The sequence below is a fragment of the Gopherus evgoodei genome, chromosome 2 (assembly GCF_007399415.2).
Source record: "Gopherus evgoodei ecotype Sinaloan lineage chromosome 2, rGopEvg1_v1.p, whole genome shotgun sequence".
In the NCBI taxonomy this organism is placed as follows: Eukaryota; Metazoa; Chordata; order Testudines; family Testudinidae; genus Gopherus; species Gopherus evgoodei.
The window spans coordinates 16,592,437-16,613,256 of NC_044323.1; the positions used below are offsets into that span (position 1 = coordinate 16,592,437).

Here is a 20,820-nt window from a genome sequence, read left to right on the forward strand (position 1 = left end):
ATTAGGAGAATTGTTAGCTATTACTGGGCAAAAAATCAAATCAAATCCCCAAACAAAGTGCTATTCTTGTCTGCAAAGTGAGCAAGAGCTTGTTCCAGGAGAAAGCAACATTTAAGGAAGCAGCTTGCAAATTTCTCATCGTACCTATTGCATACTGAGAGCGCTCTCTCTCTCTCTCTCTCTCTCTCTCTCTCTCTCTTTCTCTTCTTTCTAGGGCTGGAAATTTTTTGCCAGAAATTTTGGAAAAAAATGTTTTTTAAAATTTTCCCGCTATTTTGCTCCCCCTTTTTTACACCCCACCAAATGATTTTGGTCTGTTTGCTTTTCCTGGCTTTCTGTCCCTCTTCCTCCCTTTTACAGTTGGGGGGAAAAGGGGGATGGGAATGAAAAAATGCACTCACATATTTTCATGGTTTGTTTTGTCACTGAAAAATTGGTAAAAAATAAAAATTTCCCACAAAAAGTGTGTTTGGGGGAAAAAGGGTAATTTTCCATTGAAAAGTTTTCAATAGAAAAATTTTCAACCAGGTCTATTTTTAACACTCCCTTTGTGTTTTTCCTCATTCCTCCCCTTTCTTCTCCTTCCACTGGTTGGTCTGCCCTTTTATCTCCTGTCTCATTTTTCTCCAAATTATAGAGTTCTGTGTAGCTCGAAAGCTTGTCTCTCTCACCAACAGAAGTTGGTCTAATAAAAGATATTACCTCACGTACATTTTCTTTCTGAATTGTACTGGGCATTTTCCAGATAAATATCAAGCCCATTTTCTGTCTTAAATGTAGCTTGTAGCCTCTTTCAGGTAGGGGTTGGGTCATCTTATATGTTTTTACAGCACCCAATGTAATGCTCTATTTGGAGCACTGTAATACAAAAATATTATAAGACAAGGTCCTTATCTAGAAGTCTTTTTCTTGTCCATTTTTTTTTTTGCTCTCTGCCCCATCTCTTTCCTTCCATTGTAACTGCCCATCTCTCTCTCTTGATGCTCTGTCCTTGTCTTGGGTTTTGTACCCTCTATCATTCTCCTCTGTTTCTCTACCTCCCTTCTTTCATCCTACCCAGCCAGGTTCCTTCCCTACTTTCCCTTACTTCAACCTTTCCATCTCCTCCTCTCCCTTCTCCAAATTAAAGATTTCTGCCACCCCAGCTGATTTATCATTTGGCAATGGTGGGGAATGTGTTGCACCTATGTGTGGCATTTAACTTATCAGCACTTATTTACAATGTTGATCCAGGTTAGCACGATAATTCAGTGCAAATCTAAATTATATCAGTTTAGAGATTATGCAATCAGCTAAATTAAAATTTACTGCAGAATTCAGGAAAGTAATTGGTTCAGCACTTCATCACAACTGGCAGTTATTTTGCCAGCCTACCAACACTTTATAACAAAAAAATACAGATAGTTAGTTCTTCTTCGAGTACATGTCCCTGTGAGTGCAACACTGTAGGATATGTACGGGCCCAGGCACTTTTGACCAGAGACTTGTAAAAGCAGTATCCACGTCCCCACACTTGCACAGAGCAGCGCTACATGCTCCCATATAAGGACATATGAGGAGGTGCGGACCTGCCATCACTCAGTGCCTTCTCAGCTGCCTGTGATCCAGATGGAGCACTGTTGGCATCCGCTGTTCCAGGGGCGGTTCCAGGCACCAGCGCACCAAGCGGAGGGGGCGGCGTGCCTGTCATTGTGAGGATGACAGTCAGGCTGCCTTCAGCGGCATGCCTGCAGGAGGTCTACCAGTCCCGTGGCTTTGGCGGCGGGTACACTAAAGGTGCGGGACCAGGGACCTCATGCAGGCGTGCTGCCGAAAGCCGCCTGAATGCCATGCTTGGGGTGGCAAAATACATAGAGCCGCCCCTGCACTGTTCTCACTTATAGCGAACCATTAATTTTTTATTTTCTTAAGTTTTTATTTCATTAGCTGTTATTTTTTTTCTCATTTTCAGCACACTTGTGCTTTGACATGGAGGATCCTCGCTCCCCATCGTCTGGACTTCTTATTTACTGCTTTGGCACTTCCCTGGGTTATGAAAACCCCAGAATTCCAGCCCTGCCACAGGCCTTTTCCCCAGAGCAAAGGGCACTCTAGCTGTTTATGGTATTTCTGAGACACTCAGATCCCGTCAAAGTGTGAGGTCTGCATGGAGTTTCAAAGCAGGTTTCAAAGGACAGAGAGACTAGGTTGGAGCTCCTCTCAATGGAACGCTCCCTACTCCAGCAGGATCCACTTTCCTCCTCCCCGCTACATTGGCCTCAACATCTCCGGCTGCTCCGGCGATTGCCGGACCTCCAGCAGCAGTTCTGGAGACAAAGATTTTGAAGAAAAAGAAGCCTTTTTCTCCTTCCAGAGAGTCTAAGAAAAGGGTAGGTCACCCCATAAATCTGGCTCCCGGGAGACCTCGTGTCCCACAAAGGGCACTGCTAAGGCTCTGGCTGAAACCCATACTGAGGTATCTACCTTGCCTAAGAAGCCTCAGTCTGGGAAGTCTTCTGCTAGGCAATACAAGGAAGTGCCCACCTCAGTACCATCTGACACCACTTGACATCAAAAGGTCCTTGACCACTACAGTAGTTATGTGTCAAGCATCTTGGCTCCAGTCTCCTAGACTCCCAAGGGAAGTACAGAGGTACAGGGCCCAAGTTCTTCAGAACTGACATGGACTTCTCACTCCACTCCCTTAAAGATTCAAGGGCAACATTAGACTTACTGTCACTGTACCATACAGCATTGCCTTCAATGGGGAGGAGTTGGTAGCCAGGACACTTAACCTGTTTAGGAAAAGGTCTTATCATTATTTAAACTTCCTGCTTGTAGTGACTTATTTTGGTTTTGGATCCTTCTGATCTGTTTACTTTTTGGCTTATGCTCTTCTCATGTGAACTGAGCTTTGTGTGCATAGAAGAGGTGCAGACTACTAATATTTAACATATCCTAGAGAAGTTCATTAAAAACCCACATAGCTGAAACATAAGTCTATGTGAGATACAACCCAAAATATTTAATATAATACATACTGCCAGAAAATGTACTTCTCTAGCAGGAACTATTCTCAATGATGCTAGACAGGCATTTAATTAAACTGAATGGAAATAATAGATTTATATAACATTCTGGTTAGAGTTCTTCTATCTGCTGTATTTTACTAAGTATAAAATTATTTGAGGAATCCAAAGCTATTGAACTAATGTTGAGAATCTCCAGAACTGGGGATAATTTCCATAATTTTATTTTTCTATATTCCTAAGAAGTCCTGCTCCCAAAACCAGGGCTATATTCCGATATCCTCACTCATGTTGAGTACTGTCTTCCACTGGGCACATTCCCAGTGAAATCAATGGGGCTGCTTGTGAAGTAAGGTCCTATTCTGTTTGGGTGAGGGTGTCAGAATCTTCCCCCAATTATTTTAGGGGATAACATGATGTCATCTGACATGTGCAGAGAGATTAGAACTGAAATCACATTCCAAGGCCCACAGTTTTCTGAAAGTGGTTGTTTTTGGAGCAATATCAAGAGAGAGCAACAGTCTCTGCGCTGTCAGAGGAGTCAGAGGTAGAACATTTTTAGTGAGCTCCTGCTAATGCCTGAGACTACAGTATCCTCTGTATTCCCAGTGTGATAGTATAATGCAAAATGCCTTAGTGCTCGCCACCAATTAGCAGGGACCTGATACTGTCTCCTTTACCCCCTCGAGTACTAACTTACCCTGCAAGTAGTCCCACTTGGAAAATAAGTTATTATTCAAGGGGAGATAAGTAACAGATGGCGTCTTTGGAATGTAGAAGTTGTCAATGACCCCTAATAGGTTGAATAGCATTTACTCTTTCCTCCAATAGTAGTTATGAAGGAGTAAGTCAGTTTCTCGATTCCTCCATTTTGTTGCTCTTAATTGACCAAACAAAGGAAGACACATGGAAAGATTTGTTATATACAGTGGCCAACATTTTCAAAAATTATCTCTGATTTTGAGGCTCAACTTGAGACACCCAGGGTCAGGTGTTCAAAAGTCATGAAACCAGTGGGAGATTCCAGTGCCTAGCACCCCTGCAAATGCGACCCAAGGTATTAGAGAGACAGAAACTGAGGCACCCAAATTCAAAAGCCCCCTTAAAAAAAAAACTGGTTTACTGCTGAATTAAACTACATTATGTTTTCGGGAGCTTTATAAAAGGACTCCATGTACTACTGAAAGAGAGACGCTGGAGTATATAGTGATTTATTTCAGTCACATAGTGTAGAAACTGGCATGGTGACATTTCTTGGGTAACTCTCCAGACAAAGGAAAACAATCAAGTGCAGAAATATCACTTCAGCCAGATAACATGTATTTTATCTATAAACATTTCAAGAATAGCCCTAGCTGACATTGACATTCCCCAAAGAAACCAATCAGAACAAGAAGATAAAGCTTGCAATCACCTCTTGTATGCAGGATGATATTCTTCTTGGCTACTCCTATTTGTCTTTTACTAGATAAACATTCAACAGCCTTGTGTTCTATGGACTTTCTTATCTCCTTGGGGTCTACTGCTTCACCTGACTCCTCCAGCTGCAGATCTGCATTTCTAAAACCCCAAATCTTTAAGAAAGCCCAACTCTTTTTCCAAATCTACACATGCCACAAAGAAAAATCTTGAAGCAAATTTTATTACTTGGACAATTGCTTTTGCTGTTTAGGATTGAGCCAGAGTTCTAATTGAACACACATAATACTGCTAAAATACATCTATAGACCTTTCTCTCTTTTGAGCCTAAGTCTACTTTCAAGTGATCTCTATAGGTGTGGGCTTGTACTTCATGCCAAATTAGGCGTAAATTCCAAGCAAGGATTCTCGGTTTTTATAGCACATTAATGCAGCAACTCCAGGAACATTAAAAAAGAGACTTTTTTTCTTGATTTAAATATGCAAAGGAAGACTACAATTAATGCAGGATTTTGATATTAAATAACATCTATTGTCCCTTACCTTTTCTGTTTTCAGCATAGCACAGATTTTTGTACTTGCAATTCATGAATGCCTTCCTGAAATTGGCAGGGTGCAAGCTGGAGATTTAGGTAAGAGACATCGGGGGCTTTGGACAACAAAAAGGCATGGGAGGCATCTTGTCATTGTAGGATAAATACATTTGTTGGCTTTTTCTGCTAAAGTGCTCAGCAGTGAAATAGTTAAAAAAGTTGACATTTCCAAGGTTATCTTTATGTTTCAGGGTTAACAACCTATTGAGATGAATGGAGCAGTTCAAACCCGAGAGCTGTTGTTTCAAATCTATCTGTCTATCTATCTATCTATCTATCTATCTATCTATCTATCTATCTATCTATCTATCTATCTATCTATCTATCGTTTTGAAACAACAGCTCTGTGGTTTGAACTGCTTAATCCGTGAATTGGGTGAATGCAGCAAGGTCTATCTATGGATAGATAGACTTTGCTTCATTCACTCAATTCACAGGTTTCTTTGCGATGATTCAGGCTAAAAATAGTGTTTCTAAATAATAATAATACCTAGCACTTAGATTGAGGTCTACTAATGAAAACCACTGAGTACTTTACAAAGGAAGGTATCATTATCCCCATTTTACACATGGGGAGCTTGAGGCATAGGGAAGCAAAGTGACTTGTGCACAGTCATGCAGTACGCTAGTGGCAGAACCAGGTATAGGCCCCAAGACTCCTGAGTCCCAGTGATATTTTGTTCTAATTTACATGAAAGAATGCGACAGCAGCCTGGAAATTGGGCCAGTCACATTTCTGCCCAGAGAGACATGATAAGAAAAAAATGTTTGCAGCCAGGGCCAGCTCCAGGCACCAGCTTAGCAAGCAAGTCCTTGGGGCAGCCACTCCGGAGCAGGGCGGCACGTTCAGGTATCGGGTGGCAATTCGGCAAAGGGTCCCTCACTCCAGGTTGAAGCGAAGGACCTCCAGCTGAATTGCCGCGGATCACGATTGTGATTGCGGTGGGTTTTTTTTTTGTTTTTTTGGTGGGTTTTTTTGGCTGCTTGGGGCGGCAAAACCCCTGGATCCGGCCCTGTTTGCAGCCTGGGTGGCAGATTATTAATCACTGAATACACTTCACTGGGGCTAATAGGTGCAAGAGAGGGAATGAACCATCCATGTCTTAAGTACTGTTTAGTTTTGCAATAGTTAAAAATCTGATACCTTTCTAGCTATAAAAATACCCATGGATTATTTAAAGTGATCAAAGCCATAGAGGGATTTATAGCTTTTGGATCACTTATGGTCATTGCTCTCAGCTCTGCTCTTCCAAAAATAAACCCCAGTTATTTTTTCTTTTTCACTGTAAGTTTGACTTGGCATTGGGCAGTGTCACTGCATGACAATCCCATACCATTGCTGCTGTCTCCCGACGTTGTTATCATACCTAGGCTGCTACTAACAAAACAGCTGCACTGTTAATCTTGCATGGGATCTGGAGAATTATGGTACCCCTCAGCCCCTCCCTAAACTTACAGCTATTTACTAATGAACTGCCCTCTGCAAGTGACAGCACCGTATTATTAAAACTTACACAGCCTCTCTGGTGGTATTAGTCAGAGTGGTGAGTGATCGAGAAAACCAGTGGACTAATGAAGGTGCTGTTTGATGCACATTTAATTTAATCAAGTAAAAGCAGACAAAAGAGAGCCCCTTTCTCTCTCTCACCCTTTGTGGGAGCTCTAAAATAAAATTTCATTCTCCCTCCTCACACTAAATTCTTCCATTTCTTCCCTTTCCTTGTCATATAATAAGTTTTTAAAGACTATGTTTAAGATTGGTTTCTGCATTGTGGAAACTGGGGAGATTTCAGTGGGAGGAGAAATGGGCCTTACATTTAATGCAATTGCCGGAAATGATATTAGGAAGAATCACACTCGAAATCAAGTGTGATAACATTATATCAGAGAGACAGTGGGGGCTAATGGTAGGACAGTGGAATAGGACTCTGGAGATCTGGTTTCTACCACTGACCTTGGGTTAGTCACGTCACTTCTCTGGGCTTCTGTTTCCCTCCCATTCTTTATCTATCTTGTCTGTTTTGATTGTACGCTCTTCATGGCATGGACAATCTCATACTCTGTATTTGTACAGTACCTAGCACAATGGGTTCCAGTCTCAGTTAGGGACTGTAGGTGCTACCATAATATAAATAGTGATTATTATTCTTTAGCAATTTATTTAGGGTTGCCAGGTGTCCAGTTTTCAGCCAGAACATCTGGTCGAAAAGGGAACCTGGCTAAAAGTCTGGTTGTCTGCAGTAACTTGCCTCCTCCACTGGCAGGGTGGGAAGAGCAGCAGCAATGGCTGGAGCCACATGGAGGAGGTGCTCTCTGCTCAGCTGCTGGGCTCCAAGAGGTGGGTGACACTGCCCAGGGAGGATCCTGTTCGCCCTCACTTCTGCCCCAATTGCCCCAGCCCTGGCCCCTCATTATTAACTGGGCACGACAAAGTGATCGATTCCTTCAGCTGACTGGCTAAAGGGTTTTAAGTCCAAAGGTCCCCTGACTTGGAATTCCTGTTGTGGTGTCTGTTGCATATCACTGCAGTATAATTAGTCTTAGCCCCGTCGTAAATGTAATGATATGGCAACAAGCATGGCTGCCATGATTTTTTTTTTAAATGTAGTTGTGCATCCAACATTTTTTAAGATGCACTTTAGTAGAGGTGGGCAAGTTTTATAGTGTGCTATGGGTGTCGAAAGCACACTTGTGTTCATAGATTTTAAAGTAAAAAAAGAACTATTCGATCATCTAGTCCAGGGGTCGGCAACCTTTCAAAGAAGAGGAGCCATTTTTTTTTTGTCTTTGACCAAAATATTTCGAGAGCCACATCACACCCAAAGCTACTTGTAGAGTTAGAATTTATCAACTAATAATAATTAAGCATATTAAAGTTATTACTACTCACTAATAGTTTTAATGCGACTTCTGCTGTTTGAATTTGAATATAAACAGGAGGGGGCCCTGGGTTGGGGCAGGGGATTGGAGAGCAGGACGGTTTGTGGTTTCTGGGAGGGAGTTTGGGTGCGGACAGGATTCTAACCTGAGGCAGGGGGTTAGAGTGTGGGAGGGGGTGCAAGGCGCAGGCTCTGGCCAGGAGGTGCTTACCACAGGCAGCTCCCAGCCGGTGGCACAGCAGGGCTCAGCAGGCTGCCAGCCTGCCCTGTTCCCATGCCACTCCCAGAAGTGTCTGGCCGCTGACAAGTCTCTGTGCGCCCCTGGCAGTGGAGAGGCGGCGCTGCCCCCGCCCCCAGCACTGTCCTCACAACTCCCATTGATGATATAATCTGTCACTTCCCTTGGTGGTTTATTCCAATAGTTAATCACCCTCAGTGTTAAAAATATATGTTTTCAATGACTGTGTGTCCTAGTACACTATGCAATGAACAGGCTTTGGCAGGTACTGTGGGAGCATGGAAGAAGAACAGATCCTCAAGGTGTGTAGAGCTGGTTTGAAAGCAAAACTTTTGTCCCAAAGGAAAGTCTCATATTTTTAAATTTGTCTAAATCCCAGAGTGGGACAACATATCAGTTTTTTTCACAGAATAGAAAGCTCAGAATCATTTTGGTTCAGAAACGTCAGGAAATTCTGCATGCAGCTGTAAAGAAACATTTCAACATTCCCAATCATAGAGTTTCATTCCAGGTTGGTTCAATGGAATCAAAACAGTTCATTTTGGTTTGGTTTGCCATTAATGTGTGTCTCTTTGAGCCTCCTGCAGTGCCTCATGGAAGATACAGTTCTGAAACCTCATGCCCCCATTCTCCTTTGGCTGGACTCTCCCCTGGTGCACACTGGTCATGTGACTCATACAACATACTGCATTGTCAGTTTAGCCAGAGGAGCAACTGTGGTGCATCATGGGAAATGTTGTCCATCCCAGAAGACAGAGACGAATTGGGGAATGAGACCCTTGAACTTTAGAGCTGCCACAAAGCTTTAATGTCAAAGTGGTCCACAGTGTAACATTCTGCTTTGGTTTGGCAAATCAAGAGGTTTCATTTCAGGTTTCCTGATGGAAAACGGAAACATTTTTGCAAAATTGAAATTTTCCCATGGAAAATTTTGGTTTTGCAGAAACTGTATTTGTCATTTAAAAAAAAACAAAAAACATTTCAGTGGAAAATTCCCAACCAGTGCCAGTGTTCAGCCTGTATGAATCAGAGCGTCACCATCTGGCATGCCATTAGAGAAGTGCAATAACATGCATTTTCCTGATTTTACTGTTTGATACTTACAATATATTACCATGTTGTCTGTCTTGTATTTGAGAATTCATGGAACATGTTGTGAAACTTCAATAGCTTTGCAGAACTAGGGTGGAGAGGAAGATGTTTTCAGTCTGAAAATAAAGAACAAACTTAAAACAGGTACTGTAGGTCTTGAAATAAAAAATATACAAAGCACTGTAAAAGAAAGATTTCAGTCCTGCAAGACACTGAGCATCTCCTGCAAGGCATTGAACATCCTCAGTTTCTACTGAAATCAACAGGAGCGGAGGGCACTCATGACCCAAAGAAACAAAAATGATTCTGGGGTAGTTATAGTGGTAAAAGTTACTGTTTAAAAGTGTCACCATTTTATTCATATCTAATTGAGATGGTCAAAAAATTGGGTTATATTGTTGGAAAATTTTGATTTTTTTTTCAGAAGAAATTCAAGTACTGAAAGCTTGGGCCAAAATCCAAAGTATTTTGATTTGGAAATACTGCCACGGGGACTCTTTGGAATTGTCATTCAGGTGCTTCATGCCCCCATTCTTTTCTGTGAGCCAGGCTTCCTGGTCAGACTACATCTTCCATGGTGTGCCACAGTCTCTCCGATTGATGATGCAAGACAGTGCATCATGGAAGATCCTGTCCATTGTGCCTCATGGGAGATGTAGCTCAGCCCCTAGAGTAGAACGGGACATGTGGCAACTGAATTGTAGCTCCCATGAGGCACCACAGCAGCATTTCCAAATCTAAACTTTCTGGGTTTTGACTGAAATATTTTGGTATTTAGAATTTCATTTTTTTCAATGACAAATCAAAATTGCAGAAGAGACACTTTTGGTGAAAAAAAAAATCAATCCAGTTAATTCAATTAACCCAATTTTCTGTCAAAAAAAGTTTAAGTGGAAAATTTTCAACTAGCCTTAGTAACTACTATTTGTATCTCTCATCTGCAGACTTTACTGACAAGAAAAAGTCTACACTACCCTTAAAGCTGCAGAGCCAATATAGCTATGGACGATGATGCCGCATTATATTATAACGTATGTAGAACACACACAATTGTTGTCTGCATTCTAGTTTGTTATTATTTATTGATGGCAGAATTTTTATTACTGGCAGTGATTTCAGAGGCAGGTAGAGCATAGCCTGATTTTCAGATCTCAGATTGAGTTTGCAGCGATGAGAAAATCATATTTTGACATGTAAGCTAAAGAAATTTGATATGGAACTCATTGAAGCCTGATCCAAAACCCATTGACCTTTACGGAAAGACTCTCATTGATTTCAGTAAGCTTGAGATCAGGCCCTGAGGGACGGTATGAAACACACAGTGCTGCTTTAACAGATCCGCTTTTTAGAATACAACATAATTTAACAGATTAAACTGCACAACAAAGAAGGTCCTATTTTTAGACTGCAGTAGAGACTCGACAGGTACTTTTTGAGGAATGCGTGCAAAGAAAATGAGACAGAACAAATGGGAAAGTATTTACTATAGAAGATGGCAGGCAATCTCAGTAATTTTTTTATTGGCATGCTAACTAATGAGCCCGCTAAAGAAATAATGCTGTGTAAATCTGCTATTGCTATAAAAGATAATAAAGCAGTGAGAGCCATTGGGTCAGTCAAATTTCATATCTTCTACATTATGCAAGAATTCAAATGCAGAAACACTGCAAAAGTCTGTGTCCAATTAATAACCTGTTCTGGAGAACTGCATGTACTTGGTAAATGCAATTTGAAATGCAGATACAGTGTAAGTACAGAGGAGAGACATTAGAATATCAAGTTGTGAAACTTAAAAAATTCTTGAGCTATTCTGGGTCTTGCAGCAGTAATGTGTTTAAATCTGAAGCAGAAGGTGAATGCTGAAAGGTAGGGGAGGCATCGGACGTAGTCATTCCCTCTCGACCCTCCTGAGTTCATGGATTCTTTGAAGGCCCAAGTAGTTCAGCAGGAAAATATTAATGTTGAAAAGACTTGAGAGGGTTCAGATGAGTTGAGATAAGTGTTTGAAAGTGTGGATACTTTTCTGAAGTTTAGAATAATTATAACTAATATGTTTCATTTGTGTAATTAGTTAGTATTTGTTGAGCATAGTCCAGATGGAAATTTCTGTATGGGTACTGAGAATTCTGTATTTTAGCATCTATGGTGCTTTTCCCCCAAGCATCTGAACGTGTTGTTCACGCATCATCTAAACCCCCACTGAACCCTTGTGAGATTGGGAAGGATCATTAATTATTTCCTTCCTTTCACAAGTGGGGAAGCCGTGGTTAAGTACTTTATCTAGGGTCATGAAAATAGTCTATGGCAGAGCTGGGATTGTAACTCAAGTCTCTTAGCTCCCAGAATATTAGATGGCACTGTTTCCTATCCCAATTATCCATATGTTTGAGTCTCCTTCCAATATCTTCATAACATCCTCTTTCTCCTTATCATGTATGTCTCTGACAATCCTCGCTTCATTCCTGCATTGTCTGCCTTGGCTCCTTCTATCTCTGCAAACAGCTCATTTACGTGTCCAGCCTTTCAGCCCCTCTGGGTGTGCTGAATTAAAATTTTTGAGCACATGGGGGTAACAAACCCAAAATGCACTGTGTGCCTGAGAGCGCTTAGACAATACCATGGAATAGTACAGTTGTAATGAGAGAAGAGTCATTCATGAGTAAAGAGTAGTTAATTGCCAGAAGCTGGGAATGAGTGACAGGGGATAGATCACTTGATGATTACCTATTCTTTTCATTCCCTCTGAAGCACCTGGCATTGGTCACTGTTGGAAGATACTGGGCTAGATGGACTTTTGATCTGACCCAGTATGGCCGTTCTTATGTTCTTAATGTATTTATTCATGGGAAAAGACCACAGGGCCACATTGTGATCAGTGGAATAGAACAGGGTGTAATTCAGGGAGGAATTTGTTCCACAAGATATAAGGAAATATCTATGAGCTCACAGAGAACTTGTTCTAGAACCTGTTGAAGTGAATGGGGCTCTTTCCACTGATGTCTGTGGGCTTTGGATCTGCCCCACACCTAACTAACTGTGACTGTAAATAAGCCCTATAGGGCAGAGGTTCCCAACCTTTTTATTGCTGTGTCCCTGTCAGGGAATTCATGTCCCTTGAACGCCCCCCTCTTTCTAATAACCAGTATTTTTGCATAGAACAAGAGGGTCTGCTCCACAGCCTTGGGAACCTGGCCAGGAGTCTCTGTGGGGGCCTTTATTGGACAGCAGCTCCCCTGGGCTGGGGGTTTCAGTCCCCCCCATCCCTCCAGGCACTCTGGGCCTGGGGATGCAGCTCCCTTCCCGGCCACCTTTGGGCAGCAACAACCACTGTGTCCCTGGAAACCGACTGCTGGGCAGTCAAGGGCAGTGCTTTGGCCCTGTCAGGATGCAGCTCCAGAGCCTCCACTGAGCAGGGCCAGCACTACAGAGTGCAGCTGTGCCCTTCACCTAAGCTCCTGTGCAAAAGGTATTCCTGAGCATGTCACTGGGACTGGAGAGGGTTGGGGAGATGATCAGAGCAGGTTCCTAGGGGATGTCTGCACTGCAGCTGGGAGGTGTGATTCCCAGAGCAGGTAGACAGACTTGTGCTATCTCAAGCTGAGCTAACACACTAAAAAGAGCAGTATGGACATTGTGACGCAGGTGGTAGCATGAGTTAACCACCTAAGCTCAGACCCAGGAGGTCAGTGGCTAATCTGAGCCAGGCTGCAATGTCCACACTGCTATTTTTAGCACGCTAGCTCAAGCAGAGCTAGCACGAGTCTGTCTACTCGCTCTGGGAATCACATCTCCTAGCTGCAGTGTAGACCATACCCTAGAGGCAAACTAAGTATTAGAGACACGGATGAAGGTCCTGAAAGACAGCAGCAGAAACTTGACTGGTAGCAGAAATAGTTAGCCAGTCAGTGCAGAAATGTCTGCACTGTTGGACATTGCCAGTGCATGGTGACAAACCTAAGTGGGATGCATTCCGAGGTGCATCATTCAGGCAGAAGACACTTGTATTTAGGAGATTATTGTTGTGATTGTGTGCAACAATATAATAGAGTCAGAGGCAATACATGACCATCTCTGGGGGCATTTGCTGGCAAACACTAAGTTAAGCAATACTGAAGAACATGGAGCAAAGAAAATTATGAGTAAACTGAAAAAGAATAAATAGAATCAGAAACATTAACCAATAGTTGTTGAAAACTGAACTTTTAATTGTAAGAATGTGGGGAAGAAAATATTACATATTGTTGTATTTGTGAAAAGTGCAAGGTCATGCATTTAGGGATTAATAGCAAGAATTCTGATTATAAATTGAGGACACATCAGTTGAAAGTAACAATAGAGGAGAAGGACCTCGGAGTATTGGTTGATCACAGGATGACTGTGAGCCGCCAATGTGATATGGCCATTAAAAAAGCTAATGTGGTCTTGGGATGCATCAGGCGAGGTATTTCCAGTAAGGATAAGGAGGTGTTAGTACTGTTATATAAGGCACTGGTGAGATCTCATCTGGAACTGTGTGCAGTTCTGGTCTCTCATGTTTAAGAAGAATGAATTCAAACTGAAACAGGTATGGAGAAGGGCTACTAGGATGATCTGGGGAATGGAAAACCTGTCTTATGAAAGGAGACTGAAAGAGCTTGGCTTGTTTAGCCTAACCAAAAGAAGGCTGAGGGGGGATATGCTTGCTCTTCATAAATATATCAGAGGGATAAATATCAGGGAGGGAAGGGAATTATTTAAGCTTAGTACCAACGTGGACACAAGAACAAATGGATATAAACTGGACACTAGGAAGTTTAGACTTGAAATTAGATGAAGGTTTCTAACCATTAGAGGAGTGAAGTTCTGGAACAGCCTTCCAAGGGGAGTAGTGGGGGGAAAAGACATATCTGGCTTCAAGACTAAGCTTGATAAGTTTATGGAGGGGATGGTATGATGGGATAGCCTAATTTTGGCAATTAATTGATCTTTGATTATTAGCAGATAAATATGCTCAATGGTCTGTAATGGGATGTTAGATGGGGTGGGATCTGAGTTACTACAGAGAATTCTTTCCTGGGTGCTGGCTGGTGAGTCTTGCTCACATACTCAGGGTTTAACTGATCACCATATCTGGGGTCAGGAAGAAATTTTCCTCCAGGGCAGATTGGTAGAGGCCCTGGAGGTTTTTCACCTTCCTCTGCCGCATGGGGCACGGGTCACTTGCTGGAGGATTCTTTGCACCTTGAAGTCTTTAAACCACGATTTGAGAACTTCAATAACTCGGACATAGGTTAAGGGTTTGTTACAGGAGTGGGTGGGTGAGATTCTGTGGCCTGCGTTGTGCAGTAGGTCATACTAGATGATCATAATGGTCCTTTCTGACCTTAAAGTCTATGAGACATATGCAAATCTAAATGCTCATTTGAGCAACAAGTCTTCAGTATTAAAGTACTTGAATGTAAAAAAGTAAATGAATGATGAGTGGAAGCTGGCTCAACTGAATTAGGAGTTGACCTACTAGAAAATGAGGCACCAGCAATAAAATAGACTATGTAGCATAACTACAGTTGTGACCTCCCGTAATTAACAAAATTACTGCTTAAGATCTTAGTGGATTTATTGTACATTCTGTAGCAATCTTTTTTGTCCTTCCCCAGAAACAACAAGCATTCGTAGACTTAGAGAGAACTAAAGATGGGAAAGATCATTTAGATCCTCTAGTCCATAGATCCGAGTGCGATGCAGCCTTATCCAGTACTTTGTCCAGTTGTGCTGTGAATATACTCATGTAGTGAAGGATTGTTTCTTGTGTCACTCTCACTGGGAGACTGTTCTGCAGCCTAATTGATCTTGCCCTTTAACATTTTTGCTTCTATTCAGCTTCTATTTGTATTTGCTCAATTCCATCCCATTACTACTTTTTATACTTTCTTTTACCACTCAAACTCAGTATTATCCCACCTTTAAATACCTCTGCGTGATCACTTGGTTCTCCTTTATTGTTGTTTTCCCAAGTTCTAGAACTGTGTAGGGTTAAATTCTGCTGTCCTTGTTCATGTAGAAAGACAGAGTAGGTGAGGTAATATCTTCTATTCCAGTGGTTCTCAACCAGGAGTATGCGTACCCTTGGGGGTACACAGAGGTCTTGCAGGGGGTACATCAACTCATCTAGATATTTGCCTAGGTTTACAGCAGGCTATATAAAAAGCACTAGCAAAGTCAGTACAAATTGAAATTTCCTATAGGCAATGACTTGTTTATACTGCTCTATATACTATACACTGAAATGTAAGTACAGTATTTATATTCCATTTGATTTATTTTATAATTATATTGTAAAAATGAGAAAGTCAGCAATTGTTCAGTAATAATGTGCTGTGGCACTTTTTTGTATTTTTATGTATGATTTTGTAAGCAAGTATTTTTTTTAAGTGACGTGAAACTTGGGGTACGCAAGACAAATCAGCCTCCTGAAAAGTTTGAAAGGTTGAGAACTCCTGTTCTATTGGACCAACTTCTGTTGGTGAGAGAGACAATCTTTTGAGCTTACATAGAGCTCTTCTTAGGTCTCACTCTGAGTTAGTTTCCCAAACCTGAAGAAGAAGTTGGTCCAATAAAAGATGTTACCTCATCCACCTTGTTTCTCTTACTATTCTGGGACTGACACGACTACAGCAACACTTGTTCATGGAAGCAGTTCTACGTTAGTCAATATGACTACTCTTCTGAGTATGGATGATCTGCAGATTTGCACCTAAACCATGCAAAATTCATGCTATTACTTTTGTGTAATAAGATGAAATTTGACTGTTTTGCCTGGAGTTCGCTGTGAAATTATGGGTTCATTGGAACCTCAACCTCAGAGAAACTCCTGTGTGCTATAGTAACAATGGAAGCAATTCATAAGCTAAAAGAAACTGGTTTAAGCAAACCTCCTACCACACATATGGGGCCTACATGGAATCTTGAGAAGGCTGTTAACAACTACAGTAACAGGGAGGGAAATAGAAACAGCTACTGTAGCTAATACCTAACTGAGATCACACTTGTAGCCAATAAATGACTCACCGATACATGAAGATGATACTTTCACACATCTCTTGAGCTCCTGTTTTCTTGTTTCAGATCAGAAGTTTAAACAATTTTCAGAAATCTGCCATTAATGATATGGCTGATAAAAAAAGTCATTTAAAAATCACTCTTAAGGGGTAGTCAGAAGAAAAATTCAAGAGACTGACTGCTATACCAATAAATCAGCTGAAATGAAATCATTATATGTGTGTATGTATTCTATAAGCATGCACACACACATTAGATGGTATATATATATATAATGCACATACGAGACATATATAAGAAACCAACTGATATAACTGAGATGCAAACAGCCAGATTTATTTAAGTAACAAACACATAACCAGCTGATAAAATGACTGTTAATTTTAAGGATGAATTAAGTATACTCAAATGGTTAGTACTCAAATATTAGTGAGTGGTAATTCCAGGGACTCTGAATAAAGAAATTCTGAACGTACAGGAAATATAGTTAAGAAAGGTAGAGAAAGAAAAAGTTAATGGCCCGTTTTAATGGCTCAGATAATAGAGCTGATTCTTAATATACCGAGAGATAGTATATAGTAATCAGGATAAAATAAGAATATGAAATACAAGTAAGAACATTGCCTTATGAAAAAACAGAGAAATAACAGAAAATAAATGTACTGAAGTTTCATGAAAGTGATTAACTAATTTGAAACATTCTCTCACAAGAGAATGTAACATTCATTGTAAATTGAAGATTTTCAGACATCTCATACTTAAAGGGAGAGTAAGTGACAAGGGGACTTGCTTAGTATGAAGAAGTGATGTACTTATGGCACCAGACTAGCTGTCAGGAGACTTGGATTCTATTCCCCAACTCTGCTACAGACTTCCAGTGTGACCTTGGACATGGGGGGAGACACTTACTCTGTGCCTCAGTGCCCTGTCTTTTCACTGCCTCTTTTGGGGATGACTTGCACCCCTCAGGGTGCAGAGAGGCAGTGATCCCTGGACCTTGGATGTGGAAGGCAAATCACGGTAGAGCCAGAAGCCAAATAAAATGTAAAAGACTTTGCATGGAATGAAATATTTTACCCACATGAATAAAACATTGAACAGCTATATGGGGAAGTGTCCTGATCTTTCTGACAGACCAAGTAATTTTTTAGCTAATCTCATAGCTGGTTCTCCAGAGCCGAGGGCTATCACTTGTCTTAAGGAACATGGAAGGTAACACCGTGAATTATAATAGTATGATTTTTGAAGGAATTACTACCTTTTATGCAAGCACATCCCTCTAAGGTCTTAAGTCTCATTTTCAAATACAGTCTTCCTTAGATAAGCTACTTCTGCCAAACTTCCAAAAACTCATTCAGAAGATTTAATTGAACCTCTCTCCCTTGTGAGGAGGTGCTACACATAGGCAAAGACTTCCATAATAATAAGTCCTCAAGTCTAGATAGGCCTCCCTCTGATTGCCACAACCATTAGGCCTGTTACTACCTGCACAACTGGATGCACTACACAGCCATACTTTCCCTTCTTTTAATTTACTTAAAATTGGGATAGTAGCACATAGCTCTCTGGTGCTGAAGAAATCTAAAGACTTGTTGGCCCGATCTTCCTGCAGAGCATAATTTTGCATGATATAAATTATCAAGTGTCCCATAATTCCCTCAGCTGGCCTATTTTAGAGCCAGGCCCCATTTTTCCCCCTCTCATGGTAGTCAAGATATACAGCTTTGTTGTGACAAATATAAGGCAATTCTTTCTTGGAGCTGCTGGATACAGACTTCTTCTTACTGGCACTCTGATTACCAAACTCAGATCTTGCAGGGCCTCCCTATGTCCTGTCCTGGATTCAGCAGTCACGGAATGGACTGTCAGCTAAACCAGGGGTTCCCAACTGAGATACATGTACTCCTGTGAGTACACAAGGCATCTCGGGGGAGGAGGTGTGGCGTGTTGGATCACAGAAACCCCCCTGGGAGCTGCCACCTCATGTGCCAAGACTACCTCTGCTCCTGTTTTCCCTGTCAGCTCAGGACTCCAGCACCCTGTCTTGCTGAGCCAGACGCTCCCGTCTGCTCCAGCAAAGGGTCTGAATTACTTGCTCCAAAACTGCAGGTTTACCTGAAAGCAGCTACCAGAAGTGTGCTTGTCTTTAACATCCAGATGCCCAACTCCCAATGGGGTCTAAACCCAAATAAATCTGTTTTACCCTGTATAAAGCTTATGCAGGATAAACTCATAAATTGTTCACCCTCTTTAACACTGATAGAGAGATGCAGAGTTGTTTGCTCCCCCAGGTATTAATACATTCTCTGAGTTAATTAATAAGTAAAAAATGATTTTATTAAATACAGAAAGTAGGATTTAAGTGGTTCCAAGTAGTAACAGACAGAACAAAGTAAGTCACCAAACAAAATAAAACAAAATGCCCAAATCTATGTCTAATCAAACTGAATACAGATAAGATCCTCACCAGTTCCAGAATGCTCCCTTTTACAGGCAAATCACCTTTTAGCCTGGGTCCAGCAATCACTCACACCCCCTGTAGTTATTGACTTTTGTTCCAGTTTCTTCCAAGTATCCTGGGAGGTGGAGAGGTTCCCTCTTCAGCCAGCTGAAGACAAAATGGAGGGATCTCCCACCGGTTAAATAGACTTTCTCTTGTGAGTAGAGACCCCCTCCTCACTCCTATGCTAAGTCCAGCTCTGAGATGGAGTTTTGGAGTCACCTGGGCAAGTCACATGTCCATGCATGACTCACAGTTTTTACAGGTAGCTTCCATTGTTCACATGCTACCTTGAAAGTCCTCAAGTAGACATCTTATGTGGATTGGACCGTTCCAAGATCCATTGTCCTTTAAGTGTTTCTTGATTAGGTACTTAATTTCAACATTCCTTTCTCCAGGGACTGACCAAATGCTCTACTGAGGTTATTTAGAAATCAAGCTAGTACACAGCCAACATTCGTAACATTCATAACTTCGAATACAAAAATGATGCATGCAAATAGGATTAATACATTCAGTAGATCATAACCTTTACGGAAATATGTTACGTGGCATATGTAGCATAAAACACATTCTAAGCAGATTTCCATAGAGCCTTATGGGAGGTACCATCACATGGGGTACATGGGAGAAATTGTGCAATTGTGTAATGGTGGATTTTATTGCTTAATTATTTTATTTGTTGCACTTTCATAATTGGCTACTCAGACAAAGCTTTAAAGCTCTGTGGAAATTTGGTACATCTTGAAGTAAATTGACTACCATAATAATGAGAACAGAGCTACACAGAGACACTGACATACAGAGCCCTCACCTCCAATCACTGTACAGCAAGGGTTCAATTGCCCAGCAACCGTCCAGTCTAATTGAGCTCAGAACTTAGGAGATTTGGTGGTGGGGTTTTTTTTTGTTTTATACCTCGCACTATAACTAGATCTGTACATAACAGTGAAATATGGACAAATGGTTAAAGACAGGTAGTGTTACGTAGAACACTCAAAGTGTCAATCATATGAAGGATAAGAGTACACGGCCAGCTGGTAGGTCTGGAAGGGGGTACTCAATAAGAAAAGTTTGTGAACCTCTGAAATAGGCTATAGGTCCTACTAGCAAAATGTATATCTCCGTTCAGAGATTGAGAGTTACAGTTCAGGCCCATGTCTGTTTAATATCAATGCCATGGACTTTCCAAACCTGTAAATAAGGCACCCTACCATTTTATATCATAATATTAGAGTAGAGGTGCACAAACAGTTTCAAAGAGACAAGCTAGCTAGTAATTAGTCTTTTTTATCAGTCTGCTTGTATATGAAATAGATTACATTCCTTTAGAAATGCTTGTAAAAATAAACAGAAATGGATAAAATTGGCCTCTAATAGTTTTGATTTTATCTTTTAAAAATCCATAACTTTTCAGAGGACTCAGCAGAGATTTTACCTTCTCTTTTCTCCGCCCACCATTCATTGCATTCAGAACAGAATTAATGATTTTCTTAAAGACCTATTCCCTACAGAAATGACTTTAGAAAAATCATCTGCCCTGACAAAACAGGCAGAATTTCTCTAAAACAAGCATTGTATTTTTTTTCTCACTAATGAACTGATCCTTGAACTTGGATGACCTGCACAAGTACTTCAGCTTGAAAGGTAGTTTTCATCACTCAGAAATTTCTGCATGAGCTTTCCAGCTATGCAAGCAAGGACATTTTTATGAATGTGCATAGTACCACAGATAAATGATGAATTGTCCCATATGGGCTTTATTATAGTCTTGAACTTACTGAATGTGACTGGTAACTGAAGAGGGATGAGGTTTTGATGGAGAGAATTGGGCAAAAGAGAAGAAAAGAGAAAAAAGGTGGCTGATATATAATATGCCATAATTTTATCTCCTACTCTAAGCAGTGGAGAAGATTGTGATATCTCAGATACCTGTGTGGTGACTGAGAGTAGAAGCTGACTTTTTAATGCTGACTATTGGGTGTTTATTTGACCGGCCACTCACATTTTTTCACATTCAGACCTCTACCATCTACCTGTACAATAGCTTGTA

General features: G+C 41.1%; 1 protein-coding gene across 6 annotated transcripts in view; it reads left to right on the forward strand.

The window, feature by feature from the left end:
* DPP6 (dipeptidyl peptidase like 6) overlaps positions 1–20,820 on the forward strand; it is an 863,093-nt gene that overhangs the window by 319,307 nt on the left and 522,966 nt on the right. For 2 of the 6 annotated variants that reach the window (XM_030550079.1, XM_030550080.1), the window contains exon 2: positions 10,174–10,260. The exons of the other annotated variants lie outside the window; for them this stretch is intronic. In XM_030550079.1, the coding sequence (XP_030405939.1) occupies positions 10,231–10,260 (30 nt within the window). In that variant the 5' untranslated portion in view covers positions 10,174–10,230. The remainder of the gene's footprint in view (positions 1–10,173; positions 10,261–20,820) is intronic. 6 annotated transcript variants of the gene reach the window in all.